Raw genomic sequence first — 23,038 nt, 5'->3', positions numbered from 1 at the left:
GAAGTGGAAATGAAGCCTGGAACATTTGCTATGAAGACACGCTCCATTTCTGTGAAAAAGGGGTAAAAACATCAGCCAAAGTGTACCAGCAGACAGTGCTTGAGACACTATGCAAGAATCTTACCGACACCATCTTCCATGGAGAGAACTGGAGCTTCCAGCAGGACTCAGCCCCAGCACACAAAGAACGCACCACCCAGCAGTGGTTGGAGGCAAATGTTCCTGACTTCATTTCCACGTCAGATTGGCCCTCTGCCAGTCCAGACTTAAACCCTTCGGACGACAAATTGTGGTCCAAGCTTCAGGAGATGGCTTGCAAGAAGAGACATCCCAATATTGACAGTTTAAAGCGGTCTCTTCAGAAGGCAGCTGCGGAGTTTCCACTTGATGTGTTGCGTAATTCCATTGATGAGTGGCCACGAAGACTTCAGAAGTGTGTCAGTGCTAAAGGTGGCCATTTCGAATAATTATTTGTGATTTTGGTTCATAATGCATCCATGCATCTCATGTTATTCTGATATTACAATATCTCTCACCATTTTGTGTCTATTTACTTACAACTTTGGGACAGTATTTATGGTAAGACTAGGTATTTTAGGCGACAATGTCTCTTATTTACCTCTCTCATACTATATATCAAATGTGTAAGTGCTTATGTTACGTTATAATTACGTATGTTACCGTTTATTTAAAAATCTAAATATTTCTAAATTGCTTTATTTTAGTAATTTTCTTCATTTGTATGTTAGTACAATTGCAAATATTGCTCTCCCACTTTCTTGTCCATTTCATTCCATCAGTCTACCGCCTATCTGCACTGGTTGATAATAATGGGAGAAATAGGCTCCAAAATAACATCGGGAGCGACTATTTTGGTTCATTATATCAAGTCTCGTTTTGCCTGCTGGCAAGTCATTTGAAAACAACAGTAAGCCGAGGTAACTTTCACCAAGTCACTCGATAACGCATTGACCTTGACCTGAAGATGCAGCAGGTACGGGATAAGATCAAGGGCTTTAAACCTTTGCAATTTTCTTCATAACCTTGCTGTTTTTCAGTGACCACAGAAAGTGGACAAGGAGTTTAACGTGTCAAGGAGTTTATTTTCAGTTACTTTCAGTATTTTTACATGCACCACATGTGAAATGTGAAATTCTGGGGGTTCCCGACACCCCGACCCCCGGCTATGTACATGGACGTCCGTAGGATTTTTTCCAGGGAGGGCAAGGAATTTACATTTTCCCGAATAATAGTGTTGTTCTTTCAAAACACATTTCTTAAATTTGAATTTATCATATTCATGCAATAATTAACACATATTATTGTGGCTGAAATGAAATTATATGTGAAATATATAATTTTTAGTTGACTTTCATTTACCAGGTGGGGCACGGCCCCCCTTGCTTCCCCTTCCAAACGCCCACGGCTATGTACTCTCACGTAATAGACGAAGCTTGGCAACGGGTGACCACAGAATATTTTCTAAAGGGAGTCAAAATTGGATTTGTGATATACAGGGTGGGCACAAAGTAGCTTTCCCCAATAAATGATGAAATACTTGGGGAAAGCGACTTTTTGCCCACCCTGTATATTGAAGTTCGTGTGATGTATTTAAAAGGGTAGTGTCTGTAGCCACGTTCTTTTTCTGCTGGAACCTCAAAAAAGATGCGCGTGGCAGCAAACTCGGTCTTTGTTTTATAGTGATTTCATCATGCTATGTATGCAATTACGTCTGTAACACATACTGTGAAGTTGTAGCGATTACTTTCATAAAAATGTTTTAAGATTATGTCCCTTAGCATTCTTCTAATAATAAACCTAAATGCTCTCGTAGTTAGGTTAGGTTCTGTTAGCATTAAAATAATATCGCTAAATGCTTTCTAAAGAAAAAGGTTCTAAATTACCTGTACATTCATTCCCACTAATCATAAACTTGCATTTCTCTCGTCTCAATCTGTTCTTAAGATTTGTAACATCCTCTTAGCAGACGAATTACGTGGCAGGAGCAAATTTGACGGTTATTCTTACTCCTGACACGTGCGTGGCAGCAGACTCGGCCATTTAAAAGATATCAATGTGTTTTTGGTTTCAATCACTAGGATTATTCAAAATGAAGACAATATTAACGGGAAGAGCAACTTCAAACTTTGATTCTTATAGAATCAAATCAAGCAAAGGTAAGGTATAGGTACCCCTGTGCGTGTGCATACATGCCATTAAAGCGTATGGGGTGATGTGGAGGTAGAGCTCCACATATTCTTGATCTCTACTATAGTTGGGATTATGTGATCAGCATCATGCTGCCTTTACACCCCAGGGTTGCTCCCAAGTACTCAGGCTGGGTGGAGATCAGAGTCACGCAGAAACAGGGAAATGACTGGAAAAATTCCTGGTCAAGATCACCTGCCTCAGGATTCGAAGCCGGGTCTTCCGCGTGGTATTTATATGCTCTACCAACTGAGCGGCTCATAGCATACTATTTTATTACAATGACAACCACGTAAAATATTTGAGGCAATCACGTGTCTAGGAATATTTCGGGAAGTGTTTTCACACTCTAACCAAACCTCTCAATAATAATAATGAAAGTTATTAACATTATTAGGTCTATGTATATTTATAATTAAAATATACATATTTTTATATGAATAGGTAAAAATATAGTGTAAGATAAGGATAAAAGAGCATAACAGTTGGGCTGAAAAGTTCGTAGGCTAACATAGTAAAAAATATTTTTTTGACAAAATTCGATTTTATTATTCAATATAGTTGCCTTCGAGTGCGATACAACGATTATAGCGGTCATACAATTTTTCGATGCCATTTTTATAGTACGATTTTTCTTTAGCCTCAAAATAGGCCTCAGTTTCGGCGATTACCTCTTCATCAGTGCTAAATTTCTTTCCAGCGAGCATTCTTTTAAGGTCTGCAAACAGGAAGAAGTCACTGGGGGCCAGATCTGGAGAATATGGTGGATGGGGAAGCAATTCGTAGTCTAATTCATATAATTTTGCCATCGTTTTCATTGATTTGTGACACGGTGCATTGTCTTGATGAAACAGCACTTTTTTCTTCTTCAAATGGGGCCGTTTTTTCGTGATTTCATCCTTTAAACGCTCCAACAACGCTATGTAATAATCGCTGTTGATGGTCTGGCCCTTTTTGAGGTAATCGATGAATATAATACCATGCGCATCCCAGAATACTGATGCCATAACCTTGCCAGCCGACTGTTGCGTCTTTCCACGCTTTGGATTCGGTTCATCACGTGCAGTCCACTCGGCTGACTATCGATTGGACTCTGGAGTGTAGTTATGGAGCCATGTTTCATCCATTGTAATATATCGACGGAAAAATTCGTGTTTATTACGGTTGAATATCGCTAAACATTGCTCCGAATCATCAAAACGTTGTTGCTTTTGATAGATTGTGAGCACGCGCGGCACCCATTTTGCACACAGCTTTCGCATGTTCAAATATTCATGCACAATATGTCCAACACGTTCCTTTGATATTTTTAAAGTCTCAGCTATCTCGATCAACTTCACTTTACGATCATTTAAAATTATTTTGTGGACTTTTTTTATGTTTTCGTCGGTAACAGCCTCTTTGGGGCGTCCACTGCGTGCATCGTCTTCGATGCTCATTTCGCCTCGTTTAAATTTAGCAAACCACTTCTTAACGGTTGATTTTCCTGGTGCAGAGTCCGAATAATGTTTATCAAGCCAAACCTTGGCTTCAACAGTATTTTTCTTTGCCAAAAAGCAATGCTTTATTAACACACGAAATTCTTTTTTATCCATTTTTTCACAATAACAAAAGCTGCTTCACTCACAATGCTATATCTCACGAACTAATTATCCGGCAGCTGTGAAATTTATACACGTATCTTTTGATTCATTCATTCATTCATTCCTTTATTTGGAACCTAACAGCTTTTATGCCGTTTTTTGTCCATAACAATACACACACAATTGTTTTACAATTAAATTATCAGTCCAACCCCCCCTATTTTACAGATATTACATATTTTTAAAGAACATTTTGCCTTTTACAATTGTATGTTACACTTCCTTAAAAATGATAACAAACTATAACCAATTCTCACATCTGGATTAACAATTAAACTTAACAAATTTGTTGGAAACTGAACCTTTAGATTATTTAAAGTTTTATACAAGATATTTCTCTCTCTATTATATTTTGAGCATTCCAGTATTATATGTTGTGCATCTGCACTTTCCCATCCACATTCACATTTCTTATTGTTCGTTATTCCAATTTTGGATAAATGTTGCCTAGTACACAAATGGCCCGTTCTCAGTCTATTAATTAATACAATTACATTTCTTGTAGCACTTACATGATGAAACCATGGTTTTTGTGTTTTGAATTCAGCAAATGGTCTGTATGATTCTCCAACGGTTGTAAGTTCATTTCGACACCAATCAAACCATTCATTCAGAATTTTCTTCTTTACTCTAGGGAGAAGATCCGTATAGTATAATGATAGGTTCGTAATATTTGGGAGGCGCACTGCTTTCTTTGCACATTCATCTACATGAGAATTACCTGTAATATTGCTATGAGCTTTAACCCAAGAAAACTCAATGGTTTTTCCAGATTTTTGTATTGTTTGAACTAATTGTATGCAATTTATAATATAAGGGGATAATTTGTAAAGACTCTTGTAAGAAGATTTAAGAGCCTGTAATACACTTTGCGAGTCAGTAAGTATTAAGAACTTTCGTAAATTTAATTTTTGGACATATATTAAAGCTTGGTAAATTGCGTAAGATTCTGCTGTAAATATTGAACAGTCTTGTGGAAGCCGAAATAATAGGTCTGTTTTATGTTGTGGATCGTACACTGCACATCCAACTCCTGACTCACTTTTAGATCCATCTGTGTATATAAAATAAAAACTTGGCCATTGAGTAAAATATTCCGATATGTGCGAATAACGAGGGAAATGAATATTATCCAGAGACTGTTGAGGATAATCTAATGAAAAAACAGGCCGTGAACGCATCTGTAGAACATCCTGATATTCTTGACAAAACGAATTATACAATTCTATCCACATAGCAGATTTTCTGTTTGTTATTTTTCCTGTTTGATGTAAGTGTATCATATTTGTTAGCACATTGTTGAAAGGATGCTCATGATATGATTTCACTTTGAAGAGCATATTTGCTGCTAACATCTTCTGTCTACATGAAATGGAACATTCACCCGCTTCCATGTATACTACTGCGTTTGGAGTGCTGTTCATAACTCCTAAACATCTTCTCAAGAATTTCCTCTGTATGACATCAATGGAATTCAATTTTCCTTCTGTCAAGTTACACATTGCCAATAGAGAATAATCTATCATAGGCCGAAAATAATTTTTGTAAAATAAAAGCATAACTCGAGGATGACATCCCCACTGAGTATTTGCTATTGCTTTGAACAAATTAAACACTTTTTCTGATTTGACTTGTATTGCTTTAATTTGGTCCTTCCAAGTTAGTTTTTCATCCAAGATGACACCTAAATATTTTACTCTGGATGTAATGGGAATTCTTGTTTTTCGGGACATTGAGTGAACTATTGGAGGTGTTCCCTTTTTACTAAAAATTGTAATATTAGATTTTTCCATTGAAATGGAGAGTTTTTTACTTACAAGCCACTTTTGCACTTCCAATATTTGTTCCTCTAAAACAGGAAAATCAGTATGAATTTGTGTCGTGGACATATAGATACAGATATCATCTGCATATTGAAGATAATTGACTGTTGGAATTAATTTCCTTTTCATCCCGATCATATATATGTTGAATAACAAAGGACTTAAAGGACTTCCTTGAGGTAACCCTTTGCAGGCTGAATACGGTCCTCTACTTTCACTGAAAAAGTGGAAATATACAGATCTTTTACTGAGTAACTTCCATAATATCAAAACATAGTTGTGAGGTATTTTTAGCTGTTGTATTGTTTGGATTAGGATATTAATGTCTACGTTATCATAAGCTGCGCTTACATCTAAGAATGCAGCTAATACAATTCTGTTTCTTTTCAGTGAGTCGAAAATATACGAGGAAAGAGTGATTAATCCGTCTTGGCATCCTAATCCCTTTCGAAATCCTATTTGTTCGAACTGAAATATATTTTGGCTTTCTAAAAACCATTCTATTCTCTTTTGTATCAGTTTCTCAAATATCTTTCCTATAACTGACGTCAAAGCTATAGGTCTATATGATTTACCTACTTGAGGGTCCTTGCCTGTTTTTAAAATTGGAATAATCAACTGTTTGGACCAATCTTCTGGTACTTTTCCATTATTTAAGAATTTATTAAAAATTGTGCACATCGCCGTTAACGCTACATCTGGAAGGTGATTAATCATAGAATAAGTAATTCCATCCATCCCTGGAGCAGATTCTTTACTGTTGCCGATGATTTCATAGATTTCCTCTTTTGAAATTGGAGTTGCAAAACCTTTCGCCGATCGTAGTTTTGATGTGTAACTACATAATTCATTTGGTGTTTCAATTACTCCGTCTGACACTGTAGGTATGAGTTTCTGAATAAATTCAGTCTTCCAATTTGATTTCAAAGGAACGACATTTGCTGTACGAGGATTTTTGAGCGACCTAAACTTATTCCACACATATCCTAATTTCATGCTTGGGTGTAAATTTTCACAAAATAATTTCCATGATTTTCTTTTTGCTTTTATGCATAATCTCTTTGAATTGGCCACAGAGCGTCTGAATGCTATCCAGTTCTCCGGATTTGGTTGACGTGAGTATATTCTTGCTAATTCGACTCTATGTAGTTTTGCTTCAGCACACTCTTCTGTCCACCAGTATATCTTTGGGAAGTGTTGCTGACTACTTTTTATCACCCTGGGACAGCTCAAGTCCATCGCAGCTGAAATGATTTTTACAAACTCCTCGTATGTAATATTATCAGGTTTTAATCCATCATCCTCTGAGAAATAAATATTTAAAAGTTTAGTATAATTAGACCAATTAGCTTTGAACACTTTCCATTTGCGAATAGTTAATATTCTTTCATTTGTTGCATGGCAATAAGCCAGATAAAAATAACATGGATAATGATCGCTTGTTCTCAAGTCCACATCGGCTTCCCATGTAAAGTCTGCACAATACTTTTCTGAAATTAATGTTAAGTCTATAGATGACGGATTACTTCCATTTCTAGGCATATGAGTAGGTGAACCATCATTTATTATAGTTAACTGTTCCGCCTCCATCCATTCAACAAGAGTTCGACCCAACTTATCTGCTGCCTGTCGACCCCACAATGGGTGGTGGCAATTGAAATCTCCAGTTATGATTAATGGAGTCTTGAATGAACTAATCATAGACCTTAAATGTTTCACTGCAATTTTTTGCGATGTATAGGAAGATGGTATATAGATCGAGATAACAGTAAATATTTTATTCAAAATTTGCACCTGTATTCCCACTACTTCCACCCGATATTCTCGAAGAATCACTAAATTGGGATTAAATGATATGGGTTGGAATGCCAGACTTTCATGTACAAATATACCCACTCCTTTTCCGCCTTTTTGATTAATTACTGCGTGATAATTTTTTATTTCAATTGAAACTCTTCCATCCCCCCATACTTCACATACACATATAATGAGAGGATGATGCTCTTCTATCAGTTTCATGAGTTCAAGTTTTCTTGAAGGAAACGAGCATAAATTCCATTGCACAAACAAAAACATATTTTGCATGTAATAACTAACTGATTATTATATTTAATGTTGAGCATCTTCATATGATTCGAGCTCTTCAATAAGTTTCAATAACTGTGAAGTAATATTTCCACAATCGACTAGAATATTTTTAATTCTCTGAAGATTATCATCCACAGTTATGTTCGACGTTAGTTTTGCCATAACTTGTAACAAACTAATCATTATTTGCTTTTGAGAGTCATATTGTGGGATGCTAGTTCTTAATTTTCGTTTTTCCGTTGTTGTCACTGACGTTGGACTGCTTTGGGAATTTAGTAATACATAATCTGGTCTTTCTTGTTCGTTTTGGGTTTGAGGATTGTCACACGACTTTAGATTTTGCATACCTTTATTTTTCATAACTTCTTTACTTTTAAATATCTTCCCAAGTCTTCGATCAGCATAACTATTGTTCATGTTGTGAAGATGAGGTTGAGAAGATTTCCACGAATATAAGTTTCTTGATGTCCCTGATTCCTCATCTCTTAGAGTGGCCAGCACCTCATATCTGTTACCTGTTGTAATTGCTGAACTTGGAGCTTGTACAAAGGAAGACTCTGCTTTAGTTGTTTTTAACTCTGGGAAATCTTGTAGTATGTTTGCATAAGAATAATCGTCTCTTTCGGTCATAAATGAACTACTAGAACTAACTTTTCTCTTTGCTTCTTGATATGAACAGCCCTCATATGCTATCACCTTCTGAATTTCTCTTTCCTCTTCCCACTTACTGCACGACCTCTCAGTTGCAAGATGATTTCCTGAGCAATTTATGCATTTAGGTACTGCAGCACATATATCATCATGTTCATAATCACCGCACCTTGGACATATCGCTTTGGACTTACAAACATCCTTTGTGTGAGAGAAACGGAAACAATTCCTGCACTGCATAACAGATTTTATTTTAGGTTGTACCTGAAATATGTTACTGGGTAGCTTTACATGCGATGGCAACCTTTGTGATTGAAACGTTACGCTGATGAATTTGGTCGGTTTGAACACAAATTCCCCACTTTCTTGATAAATCTTCTTCTTCATTCTTTCCATTTTGATTATTGGAATATTTCTCTCAGCCTCTGCTTCATCTTGTACTTCTTCGAAATTTATATGTAACGGTAACCCATATATTAGTCCCATTCTGTGTAAAAGACTCTTCGGGATCTTGACATTTACTTTATACTTCTTCTGAAACTCTTTGTTCAAGTAAAAGTCATTTGCATCATTGGATGTTAAAAAGTAAACCTTTGCACGATTAGGACCCGATGCCTTAACATAATTCACCTTAATTCTAGCTTCTCTTAAGTGACTACCTAACATAATAGCACTAAAGCTACCAACGTTGTGTTCCGCTCCTTCAACAAGCACAATATATGGGCCATCGTGCCCAGGATAGAATAAGTCATTTTTATTCACATTGTCCTTTGATTGCATTGTACGCTCTAATACGTTTGCTTTGAAAATTTTTGGAGCATTTATAGATTCCTCCTTTTCACTAACTTTTGCTCGATTTCGTTTTGTGTTCTGACTTTTTGGTTGCTTAGCAACCAATTCAACATCCATATTTTCTCCGTCTTTATTTGAAGACGTGTCCTTTTTTACTTTCACTACTTCATTCATCTCCATTTGGACGTCATCTCGGTTTTGATTAATAATTTCCTCCCTAGACATTTTCCCTCACTTGAATGAAATTTGTTGAATTTCTTACAAGCAGGAAACTTTATCTGGATGGCCCAGAGCCTTCCATGCTATCTAGATTTAACACTGATTTATCTTCTAAATCACAAAATTATTTAATATTAACTTACGTTTCAATAAATGTACTGTCTTGTAATGACACAGAACACTTTTACAATAAACACAATGATTAAATCCACAATTTAAGCTTGAATTTGTCTATATTACGCAACTAGCTAATATTTCACCACAGACTCTCGTTTATCCGTATCTTTTGAAGGTTAGTACTAAGTAAAAATCACATGGATTTAATTCTAGTAACGCCATCTATGAGTCAGCCTACGAACTTTTCAGCCCACCCGATATATTCATTATCTAGCCCATTTCTAATTAAGACTACTAAATCAGCTATTCTCTTCCGAAAATCAGTAGAAAAACAGATGATTTGTAGAACAACAAAGGTAATTGTTACTTTCTTAATGAATATTATTTGATACGAGTGTTAAAGAAAAGTGAATGTTTTGTTAGTCTAACAAGATCGGTTGAGATTTTTCATTGATAAGCTACCTAGATTTTTGGTGTTATTTCAGAATTCACATTTTCATTTTATGATAGTTTAGTTCCTCAAACTCCGGAAATTACGCATTCATCATGGTTTTATATTCTCTCAGCAAACGCACGATTTTAAAAAAGTGATTCAAACGTTTGTACCCATTACATAAGAGTTACTTCCATTTCAAAAAATAAAATTGTATTTACCTCAAGTATTGCTTTCCATTCTTAAAATCTCTCCTTATTACTGAACATGTTGAATAATAATAAAACAGTAATGAAACATATATTTTATAAGAGAGAATGACACTATTTTCCCTGATGTGGGAACGAATTAGAAATAATAATCTTGGAAAGAAAGTTCCGAGTAAGGGTAAATTTCCTACCTATTCTCCTTTTCAATTTGAAAAATATCTTCCAGTATAAAGCGAGGACACTTTTCCACTAAAGTTTTCCATGTAATTGAAGTTCGTTTCATGTCTGCCACAACACAATGACATTAAATTTATGTATAACTGCCTTGACTTAAGTGCAAGCATAATCATAATGACCATTTGTATGCTCATTTACTTGCACATAATTATATGCTTAGGTAATCGTCGGATGCATTTCTTCAAGACAATCTTGCTCTATTGTGATTGCCGGCACATAATTACGATTCTTATGTAATCATCAGTTGAATTCCTGTAGACAATCGTTAGTTTAATTATGATGAGGTAGGCCAGTGACCAGTTGCGCAACCACAAAGGGGGTAGGGGGCATTGCCCAACCCCCCCAACCTTCGACGGAAGTCAATTCTAGGGGTCCAAGGGGAGGGGGCAAACATTGACGGTCATGGGTACTTGTAGAGGGGGCACAGAGGAGCAATTACCCCTTTCGATTTAAAATTTTATGCAAATAAAAATACATTTCGTAAAATTTCCTTGCTCGCTTCGCTCGCAATACCTACTTTTCTCATTTTCGTCAAGTTCAGAGCCGTTCCTAGGGAAGGGGGCGGGAGTAGGCCATGGGCGCTCTAAATGAATGATCTAAATGAAAAGAAGTTGTGTGAGAGAGAATGCCTTTGCGCCCCGTGATATTATTTGCATCCTATTAGGGGCAAATAGCGAAGGTCAAGCGCAACACATTGATGGCCAAGGGCACCCGCAGGGTGGTGAAGAAGCAATTGCCCCCTTAGATTTCAAATTTTATGCAAATAAAAATACATTTCGTAAAATTTTCTTGCTCGCTTCGTTCGCAATCCCTGCTTTTCTCAGTCTTGTTAAGTTCACAGCCGTAGCTAGGGGGCGGTGGGAGTCGGCTATGAGCGCCGAATGATCTAAATGAAAAAAAAGTTGTGAAAGAGAATTCCATGGCGTCCATATTAATGGCACCCTATTAAATCAATATTGCTTTCAATTGCAAAAGTTGGATATAAAAATTTTCTTGCTCGCTTCAGTCGCTTTGTGATTGTTTTCTGTAATGTATTTAAATAATATGTGTTGTATATAGTAGTGGCCGCGGTGGCTCAGTCGGTAACGCGTCTGACTACCATGCTCAAGGTCCCGGGTTCGATCCCCGGCCGGTTCAAATCCGGGAACTTTTCTAACGGTGGAAGCGGCCCCGGCGCCTACCCAGCGTCGAATAACATGGGTACCTGGGGGAAACCCTGGGGGGTAAAGGCGGTCAGGGGCGTGATGCTGATCACATCACCCCCACTCACGACCGGATCAAGAAAGTGTGGGGCGTTACCCCCACACCCCCTATACGCCTTCATGGCGTGGTGCTATGCACAGGGGAACACTTTACCTTTTTTTTTTTTGTGTTGTATATATGTATTGAATTAACTTAGAATACGTATACAATTTACTGTTAGCATGTTGAATATATGTGTTTTCTTATTTTATGTCGCTCCATGTTGCATATGTGTGAAACATATGTTGTACATGCAAGTCATACATGTTTTATGTACAAAAATAATTACCTTCGAAATGCATTTATCATTCATTTTCTGCCATTCAAGAATACAGTTTCTGTGCTTGTTTTCCATTATTAGCTAATGTGAAATTGACGGTGCTGAAAAAAATATTTCAAATAGTTTGTTCCAAACAAATGCTTTAGCACCGACTTCTACCCCCTTTTTGCATAATTTGAGAGGATAATAACGTCCTTGATACTACTACCACCACCAGTAGTAGTAGAAATAATAATAAAAATAATGCCATTATTAATGTTTCTTCTTCTTATTATTATTATATATTATTATAACATTATATATATATATATTATATATATAAATGCCATTTTAATGTTTTTGTTACTATTATTATTGGTACGTTTATCCTGGTACTTTCCCCCCAGACAAAAATTCGTGGTTGCGCCTCTGCCAGTGACTAATCTACATATGCTAGTACGCAAACTTGGATTCGCTATTTTCCACCAATTGCTGTTTTCATACAAATCTACTTTTTACTAAAGTAATTTCCTACGGTCCTGCGTTTGTATGCACTCAGGAGAAAACTTTCATCGTTATAGAATCATTAAAGCACACCCTAGGATTTCTATTTAGCGCACCAATCGTAAATAAATCAAGAAGCAGTACACGACAGGTTAATCTTTCCGGGGAACTGCATTAGGATACAAATCTTTACACAGGGGAAGCAAATCGGTTCGGGAAACTTTCTTTGCCCCCGCCCCCAAAAAATCCAAAATCCAGCAGAAAATTATGAAATAATGTCCTGGTTTAATTTTGAGTTAATTCTGGAAGCTTCCCCAAACAGTGGAAAAAATTCCTAAACAGTGTGTGAATTAGTTTACGCCAAGCATTCCAGGCGGCAGCACATGTACAAAAGTGTGTAAAATCCGCCAGGAGTGTGTAAGCCCAGTTCATTATGAAATTGCAATGTATGCAGCTACTGGGTTTCCTAGATGGTCAGATCGCAAAACAAGAGGGGTCTTCGAGATAAGGTGCCCTGATTTCAAATTCTGGCAAACCATGATTGTGTATGTGCGCGCGTGAGAAATAAAAATGACCATAAATGTAGCACGTTACTGCAGGTCTTGTTGGCGCATGTCGAAGAATCAAGGCTATTCTGCAGTGCATACAAGTGCCCTCTGGTGTTAATTTCTAGCAGCTGCATTTTAAAAAATATTAGAACTATCTCGGCTCATTTACAGACATGAAGATGGACTATTCAGGCGGATGGAGCTTCACGGTACATTTAAAATAATGAATCTTTGCTTTCGTTTGAGACAGACAGTTGGCACATAAACAAAGCAAGGTATTATTTGGAAGAGGAGGAAATTCCTACATAGCCTGTCTTACTGGCTATACTCTATGCCAGCAGAGGGGTTTCTAAACAGGATGTGAAACTATTGATCTAATTTTCTCTATTACCCCATTATTACTCTATTTTCCCCTTTACCTAATTCAGAATCACCAGCCGCCGCTGATATAGACGTCCATTGCCACGTGCCCTATTTTAGAGTCTATACTCTCCCCTGTATGTAGTAACTGTCCCGTAGCTAGATATTTTGGTGTCTAACCGGGGCGCCAAACCTGGAGGTTCCCCTTTAGTAGAACCGAAACATTATTTCTGATTGCATAAGTGTGGCTATTTGTGGCTATTTGATTTTAAAGGAATTGGATTTGTGTAGACAAGAATTAATTGAAGTTATTGCTGCATAACATAAATGTATTGCAAAATCATGTAGTAGCAATCTAAGCTATTACCACATATTACTGTCATTTCGATGTAATTATGTAAGTATGTAGACCTACAAGAAACGTGACAGTAACACTTAGTGTGTTTTAAAAAAATAAGGGTATTATTTTTCGTAATTAAAACCATGTTATGTTAACATTTACATTTGTATTTTTTCCTCAGTATTTCTCTACTCATATATTTTTATTTTATTTGTATTTTTTAATATTTTTTGTTCTTTCACATGTATATTACTATTTTATGACTAATATTACTGTAATGAGCATATTCGTAATTGTACTTATATGTGAAATTCTTTATTTTTCTTTAGTTTAATCATTCTTTCTATCTGTATTCATGTATTATTATATTATACAGTGGCGACGGTTAGGGAGGCGAGGGGGGTAGTTTCCCCCCTTCTTTTTGCCACTTTTGCTCCAGCACTATGCTAAACCTTATGTATCAAGGGAAAGTATACTGTTCTTGCCCCCCAGTCTTGAAACCGAATCGCCGCCACTGATATTACCGTATATATACCTATATTTTCTTATGTGGCTCATGACAAGGGTTAGGTGGTCGAGCAGCCTACGGATGAACCTCGTCCGCTAAATAATAAATTATTATTATTATTATTATTAAATATATAACATGGTCACTTCATTTTCTTTATGGGAGGAAGGTGTAAAGTAGTCTGGCCCCAAAAATTCACCTCACCAGGATGGAAATTACATCTTAAACCGCCCCTGATTAAGTCGTTTAATATTTTTCATATGCGAACATGGGCCAATTAAAGTATCACTATTATTAATTGTTATTATATTATTTCTTTAGGTGAAGGGGAAAATTGGACGAAGAAGTGAAATTTTGCTCACTGCAAAGGGGAATTATTTCCGAGGGTTGTGGCAACACTGCGACACGCTACAAGAAGCGTTTTAAATTGAAATTGAAAGTCGTGGTTGATTAGACTGAATTGTCTTCCACATTTTCTACTTCCTTAAAGCTTTTGCATTGTTTGTTGAGGGTGCTTTGTTTTACTTGTGCTCATTCACGTAACTGAAGTTAATTGCTATTTTCATGGGCGTCCGAAGGAAATTTTCCAAGGGAGGTCAAATTCGAAAAGTTGCACCCGTAAGTGGCATACATAGTAATCTCGTGATAGAGTAATCTGTGATAGAGTGACATCAGAATCACGGAGCTCCGAATTTGATCCCCAATTGAAGGTACTTTTCACAGTGGTTTTGATTCCACTTTAAACCTAAACTGTAGCGCCAATGAATGATGCTCCCCTCCCACCTCTCAAGGCTAAGGGGGCATCCTCCCAGATCATTTAATAATCCCCATAAAAGTACTATGGAAATATATTCTGATTTCACCTCCCCTCACCGCCTCATCGCACATATTGCAGCATGGTGCCAATGCACTTATTTTTACTTCAAAATATGAATTATTTGTCTAAAATGGTGAACAGAACGTGTTTAAGTAGACTGTAAAACACGGACACATTAATTTGCACTGATAATATTGCATCCAAATTATACTCTAATACACTTCAATATTCACATACATATTCCATAGTGAATATACAGATTACATATAACAATCATTAGTTGAATTCTCCTGCCAGAAAAATAATGAACGTTTATTGTTATACTTGTGTGGTGAATTTCTATTTTTCTTTTTCTTTGTACAGTGGGATCCATGAGTATTACCGTGCAAATTGTCCATGACTATTTTCATTAATTTTTCTCTTACATTCTGTGTGTTTTCAAGCAATGGATTTTTATGTATGCTGGTGCATAAGTTGTCAACAGCTTGTTTTGAGTTTTATTTTAAGTCTTGAAGCTCTTATTGGGTCAAATAAAGTGCACGAACATGGTGATGGACAATTTGCACGGTAATACCCATGGATCCCACAACAACAAATTTACTTGTATGTGTGTGACATGTATATTTGTAGCTGTAACTTTTAAATGTAATTAGCGGATACCTATAATTGGGCAGCTAAATGCCTGTTGGTCCCCCAAACTTAAATAAATAAATAAAAAGTGTAAGCTTTTCAACATATATTTTAGACAAATATATGCATAGTGAATTTTATTGTTTAAGGAAAAAATAGCACCTAAAAATGTTGATGGCGCTGTCTGCGCCCCCTGAACCTAGTGCCGATTAGCCTATCTGACCACAAAGAGGACTTAAATGTAGTTAATGTCGAGTTTTAAAATTATAATTATTTAATATCCGTGGCTGCGATTTGGTGCCAAAACTGTAGGTGCAAGGAAAGTTTACTTTCTCTTGGTACAGTGGGATCCATGAGTATTACCGTGCAAATTGTCCATGACTATTTTCATTCATTTTTCTCTTGCATTCTGTGTGTTTTTAAGCGATGGATTTTTTATGTATGCTGGTGCAGAAGTTGTCAACAGTTTGTTTTGAGTGTTCTTTTAATTCTTGAAGCTCTTATTGGGTCAAATAAAGTGCACGAACATGGTGATGGACAATTTGCCCGGTAATACTCAAGGATCCCACTGTACACAAGGCTTAGCATTAACAAGCCATAGTGTGGGGGCAAAAGTGACAAAATATGGGGAGCAACTGTCCCTTCTCCCCCCCCCCCCAATCGCCGTCACTCTAAGATTATTAACAAATAAGAGTCTAATATATTCGAGTCTGAACCGCAATAAAATAAATAATGCAATACGTACAGTCTCCGGCAATAATGGGACACCTACTCTCGGATTAAAAATTATAGATACTTGTGTTTAGACTTGTAGTGGGAGCCTGCAGTTTCCACGGTTCAACGGACATCGCTGTGTGGCGTGTTGCCACTTTCCGCGTACAGCTTTACTCCGCTGAATAAAAATCTGTATAAAATCGGTTTCGCAATGTGAATTGACAACGATAATGGATTTTACAAACAGATGCAATGAGCTTCAAAACAAAATTAATATTGTATTTGTACGACTACCCCATACTAAGAAAAAGTTGTTCCGCAAAATTGACGATAACTGTTTAATAAATTTTTAGAATCTGAAAATTAAGAACTGTGTTTACAACCTTTCTGCCAGCACCATACCAAAATTTCATGACGATCGGACAACCAGTTTTCGATTTATAGAATTTCAAAAAGAGCGATCGTTTGCAAATCTCAAAAAACCGGCCCTGTTTTCGTTCTCACGATGCTAAATAATATAAGGAATACTAAAAAAAAATGATTAGCATAGATTAACGCAGATTTGAATAAGCTAAATTTTGATGTAACTTGTTTTGTTGTAGGTCTACTGGTTAATATTTAATTGCAGTCTAAACTAGAGTAATTTTTAACCCGATAGTAGGTCCTGAAATACAGGTTTCCCTGCAAAGCGTTACCTGTTTTATCTAACTCTATGGCCGTGGTAAAACTTGTCATTCAGTTAGGCAACAAACGTCTTTCATGGAAGCGAGAATTTAAGAATATAGGTGTCCCATATTTATTACCGGTGACTACACTGTGTGTGATCGCAATTGCTGACATTTTCAAACATTTTCTGCAGTTGCGTGCATAAAAACTGGAAACAATTGAAACAACAACTTGAGTAATGCATAGAAACATGAAGCTCAGGTTTCAAGTCCGTCTGTATCCCAATTATCTTCGTGAAAGATACACTTCAAGATGTCCTTGGGAACAGTGGGTATGCAAGAACATCCCTAGCCAATCATTACTTCATGATTTAATATTCAGCCCTGAAGTAACTTTGTGGAAACAAGGTCGAGAATGCACCATCAATGTTTAGTTTACATAAGCAGCCTCTAAGTTGCAATTTCATTATTGTTTCCGTACAGTTAATGCAGAATTCATGAAGATGAATACGAAAACTCCTGTTGTGATTAATTTTAGAGGGCACTCAATAATAAACACTTAAAAGGCAGAATATGTATCAATAAACGAAAGAACGTGTTAAAAATCATCCGCTTCCCTTTTGCTTTACGATATTTTTCATTGACACATGAAGTAGATTTCCCGAAAGCGTAGTGGCTAACCAAATCGCATTGTAATTTTGGGGTCCGACCGAAAGTTCGGGCATTGATTTGCTTTGTTTTACTTCGCTTTTGGTTAATCCGGAGTCAGATCCAGATAAATTTGACTGGTTCGGATTAGCGATGGCCAGATCCGGATCCTCGCGGATCCGAAATCCTAAAATTTTTCGGGTCCGGGGATCCAGAATTTTCGGATCCGGATCCGTTTGGCCATCCCACATGAGCGCTTCTTTGGAAAGTAAGAATGTGTTTATAACATATTGTTACCTGCTAATATACATAGATATATAATATACATACATACATACATTATATATTGTGTGTGTGTGTGTTCGCGCGCGCGCGATTTGTAATTAATACACTTATGTTAGTCTTACACTTTGTAATTATATAACACTGGATATATTATAATGTTTTATTTTAATTTTTAAAACTGTAACTGTAGAACAATTGTCTAATTTTTGTATAACATTTCTATCTTGTTAAATGTGTTAAAGGTTTCATCCTGGAATGGAATGTCTCACATTTATGTTTGTTTCCATTTTCCAATATATTTGAATGAATACATATTCGTTTCAATGACATTTACAAAATCACCTCAGACATTTTATGTTAAACAAGTAAGATTATTTTTGTGCACGAGTGTGTTAGCCGATGCGTAGCAAAGTATTTTAGGAACAACACTTGAAAAAAAAATCTTGTAGGACCAACTAATGAAAAATTTCTTTGTAATCTAAGATCATGATACCTCTTAAGGTGTGGTAATATTATAATGGGATGAGATACGAATCCGTTTGGACATCCCTAGTTCGGAATCAACTTTCAACTGTTTGTCCAATCCTGCTTGGTCTATCTGGGTGTAAAGTGAACTTTGACGTTGAAATCTCGTGAAAGTAAAAACTCTTTACACTTGTTTGGTTTTGATTTCTTAGTCGTTGAGGTTCTTCAAGGAAAAGCCAAGATTCAAACTCTCAGTTTCTGATCTCAGTTGCATGATACAATTTTGTATCTTCGTCCGTGGCGCGATCGTTCCACGAAATTCGAAACAAGACCGATACAACCGTTTAAAAATCGAGACGAATTAATTAATTAAAATGATTGAGTGCGTCGGCACTTCAGGTCATTTTGCACCCTTCAATATATTCGGGGAAGTATCCCCTTACCTAAAATTCTGAATTAAGTGATTTAAACAAGAGGTGTAAAGAGCCTCCTGGGAAAAATTACAAGTGCAAGGTTGTAAAAAGACCTGCACAAGACAAACGCAACACATTAAAAAGTCAGAAAAAAACTAAAAGCCTCCTCACAGACGGTGGAAGAGACCAGCTCTTCGCAAAAGCCTAAAAACATTTGATAAAATACTGTTATCGTAGTTTAGCAGGGACAACAAACCGAGAGCGGGACTATAATTCATTCGCGACTTGTCGAGACAAGACAAGGCCTTACTGTCCGATAGTCTAGTTTCGTTGGAGACTTCAGGAAACCAATATATAATGCAAGCTACAAGAAAATATAACCAAAATCAGATTTGCTTTATTGTGATACTTATACCAAAGCAGCATGAGCACAGCCCAAGGGGGGAGACTTTTGGGGCTGAAGCCTCCTACCCATTTATATCTACCATCCCTTATACAGCTCCAAAAACAATATTTTTACATGATTCTGTACGTATTTATCAAGTTGCTCTAACTGTTTTAAAGCAAAGATAAAATTACAAAAGAACATGCATCAAATATTTGACCACATGGAGTGTCCCCCCCCTCCCAGAAATATAATTCTGGCTGCACAACTTTTAAGACGATGGCTGATTTCTTATATAATATATAGATAATGTATGTTATTTAATGTGCAAAAAACGGATGTTTTATTTTGTTTTTATTAGTGTTATTAATTTTTTTGTACCTGATTTCGAAATCTGAAACCGACATTGACTGATTTCGAAATCAAGACAATAACGAGACTGGCATTAGCAAGTCCAGACGAGACCGAGCACAATACAGGATTTTTCATTTATAAGGTGAGACAAGAAATCAGTATCTCTGAATTTATGTAAATACATTTCTACTTTACCGTATCTATACAGGGTTAGTCAAAAAGAATGAGCAGATTTCAAAATAATTATTATTTCAAACAATAAAGATTAAGGTTCATAGTTTTGTTTGTTTCGTTTGTGCAATAACAATGACTTTTTTCTCGTTGTGGGTAAATGACGACACAACAGGAAAATTCGTTTTGTGTGCTAAAATGTGTGAAGTATGAATCCATTGTGCAAGTGAAACGTGAATTTCGCTGTAGATTCAACAAACAGCCGCCTCGTCGTAAGCAAATTTCGAACTTTGAACTTTCCTCTATCCATTGATGTGAGAATTTTGTTCCTGTCGTGTATGGTTTGTTGGAAATAACATTTTGAAATTTGTTCGCTCTTTTTAACTAACCCTGTATATTGTTGAATTCGTTACGAAGAGCCTCTGATCTGAATCTCATTAAACTCGAGTACGTGATTGTGCTTTTCTGTTTTTCAAAAGATGAGGTATCTGACATCATCCAACCTATCTCAGTTACCTTCCCACACTTTGGGGAACATGGAGGCTAATACAGAAAGCTAAATTATCAGAGGAAACTAATCAGCCGCCTAATGACAACGTAATTATGGGGAAAGAAAAATGGAATTGTTTTTCCCATTAACCTTATCAGCAACAGGGCCTGTGTCAAAGATACATATACACACACCAAAGATTTTCCAGAAGCTAGAATAATCTGTACACTTCACCACATAGGCGTAATTTGGCGGGGGCAAGGGAAGACACTTGCCTCCCCAAAATTTTCAGGTTTGTTTATTAAAATTTACAAGTTAGGAGACCGGAGGAACAAAGTAATAAAGAGTAATATTTGTGATTTCGCAAACGTCACAGTTATTTAGCAAATAATCCTGGATGCTATTTTTATGGGATGGAAGACTTTTCGATTCTCTTTCCCCAAAGTTAAGCCCCAGATTTCATTCTACCCCCTCAAAATTACGCCCCAAATCTGATTGTGCTCCCTCAAAATTAGGCCCAGTTCCATTCTATACCCTCAAAATTGGCCCAAGTTTATCTCTGCTTCCTCAAAATTAGGCCCAGTTTGATTCTACCCCCTTAAATTAGGCCCAAGTTTAATTCTATCCCCTCAAAATTAGGCCCAGTTTGATTTTACCCCTTCAAAATTAGGCCCAAGTTTAATTCTGCCCCCTCAAAATTAGGCCCAGTATGATTCTACCCACTCAAAATTAGGCCCAAGTATAATTCTGCCCCTCACAATTAGGCCCACTTTGATTTTACCCCTTCAAAATTAGGGCAAAGTTTAATTCTGCCCACTCAAAATTAGGTCCCAAGTTACGCCCATGCTTCGCCAGTTAAACAATTCTCAAACAGTACAGTGGGATCCACAAATTTACCGTGCAAATTGTCCATCACCATATTCGTGCATTTTATTTGACCCAATAAGAGCTTCAGAATTAAAAGAAAACTCAAAACAAGCTGTTGACAACTTATGCACAAGCATACATCCAGCGCTTAAAAACACATAGGGCGTAAGAGAAAAATTAAAGAAAATAGTCATAGACAATTTGCACGGTAATACTCATGGATCCCACTATACAGCGTTTCTCTAGTTGTAAGAACATTGACTCATCGCACCAAACTCAAACACCTTCTTGGTCAAGCTCCATATTTCATCTTCTGACGTCAGGCTGGATGCTTTCGTTGTAGTGTATTTAAACATAACAAGCCTAACCTAACCACGAGAGCATTCCGAGCTTCGATAACTGAAACAAGCTACTGACGGCCTCTGCACCAGCATACGTAAAAGTCCAGTCCTTGTAAACACTAACGATGCAAGAATAAAAGTCAAAGATGGCGTTAGCTGGTAACATTGTCGCCTTGTAATCAAGGGGTCCCGGGTTCGATCCCCGATGGAGGCACATGGTGGTTCGGATTCCACTTTAAACCAATCTCGATTAGCCTATCCCTACATAAAGTAGACTTGAAACAAAAGCTAAACTCAACGCAAGAATAAAAGTTATGAAAATAGTCATGGACAATTTGCCAAGCAATACTTCTGCGTTCAACTGTACCTTCTTGTTATACTGTTAAATCAGAATACATAAAAAGGAACTGATTTTTTTTGGATCGACACTCATTTGGGTCAGTTTTTTGGTAACTTTAAACAAAACAAAAAAAATGATAGTCTTTACTAAATTAGGTAATTTTGACCAAATTATTTGTTAACTCTAAATAAATCTCTGAAATTTGTTACTATTGAACAAAAATTTGTTTCTCCCTTATTTAAACAAATCTTTGGTTACCAGAAACAATTGTTTGGCTACTCCAAACAAACGTTTTTTCCACGGTGTACATAGTTTTAAAAAACTAACATTTTTACAAAATTTTTCACCAAAAACCCGCTTCAACGCCTCACGCATGTTCACTCTTAGTGTGTAAAGTACTCACCGTTGTTCCAATAACCAATGGAAGTGGCAGAAGCGCCAGTGGTACCAGAACTATAATGAACGTCCTCCAAAACACCAACAAATTTCTGATGACTGTCATATCGGCGTTTTTATGAACTTAGACAACGTGAATACGGTCTCGACACGTTCACAGCTCGATTCAAACAATGGTTTTACTGCACTGTGATGTTGTTGCCAGCCAAGTTTAGGTGTATGGCCTAATAGAACGTGCTTCGAGGTGAGTGATGAGCATGCTTGGTGCTGGATGCGATAACACCGAAGGAACCTGTCACTGCGCTGTTACTGTAAGTTACTGTCTCGGCTGTTCAATTCAAAATCTTCCTCCCAAGTTTTGTGTGGTGGTGTAGCAGCGTTGCCAACTCAGAGAGCAAAAAATCGCTATATACAGTTGGGAATTGAGTTTTTGTTTAAGTCCACAGATAGGCTAATCATAGACATCGGGACTGGACCAGGGACGGCGCCAGGGGTGGGCACGGGTGGGCAAGCGCCCACCCAAAAATTCCTGTGCCCACCTGATTGCCCACCCAATCAAATTCAATAAGTACATATACTTGGAGATATATGAATAATTCGATAAATAAGTGTATCCTGGTGTTCATAACATGTCCATTTTACTTGTGCATATTATCTATGCTAGAAATATTCACATATTATCAACCCATAAAAAGCCAATTTTGTCATTAGAAAGTGAAAGTAAATACTAGAGCTATTGAAACAAAAACTGGGATCAAATGAATACTTCCATGATTAAAAGCAGTTAGTAGGCTTATGAGATTCAAAATTATGCAGGGTATGATCAAGATTAGATCAGAATTTAGGTTGAACTTGTGGACTGCAGCTCCGAGCCTC

At 36.8% G+C, this 23,038-nt stretch overlaps 1 protein-coding gene across 1 annotated transcript in view; it reads right to left on the bottom strand.

Annotated features, from left to right (window-relative positions):
* LOC146002664 (solute carrier family 13 member 2-like) overlaps nucleotides 1-22,488 on the bottom strand; it is a 97,628-nt gene extending 75,140 nt beyond the window's left edge. The window contains exon 1 of the mRNA XM_083140627.1: nucleotides 22,170-22,488. Within this exon, the coding sequence (XP_082996753.1) occupies nucleotides 22,170-22,268 (99 nt within the window). The 5' untranslated portion in view covers nucleotides 22,269-22,488. The remainder of the gene's footprint in view (nucleotides 1-22,169) is intronic.
* Between the last annotated feature and the right edge of the window lie 550 nt (nucleotides 22,489-23,038).

Source organism: Lepisma saccharinum, chromosome 18 (assembly GCF_977018435.1).
Source record: "Lepisma saccharinum chromosome 18, izLepSacc3.1, whole genome shotgun sequence".
Taxonomy (NCBI): domain Eukaryota; kingdom Metazoa; phylum Arthropoda; class Insecta; order Zygentoma; family Lepismatidae; genus Lepisma; species Lepisma saccharinum.
This window is presented reverse-complemented; position numbering and strand designations above follow the sequence as displayed.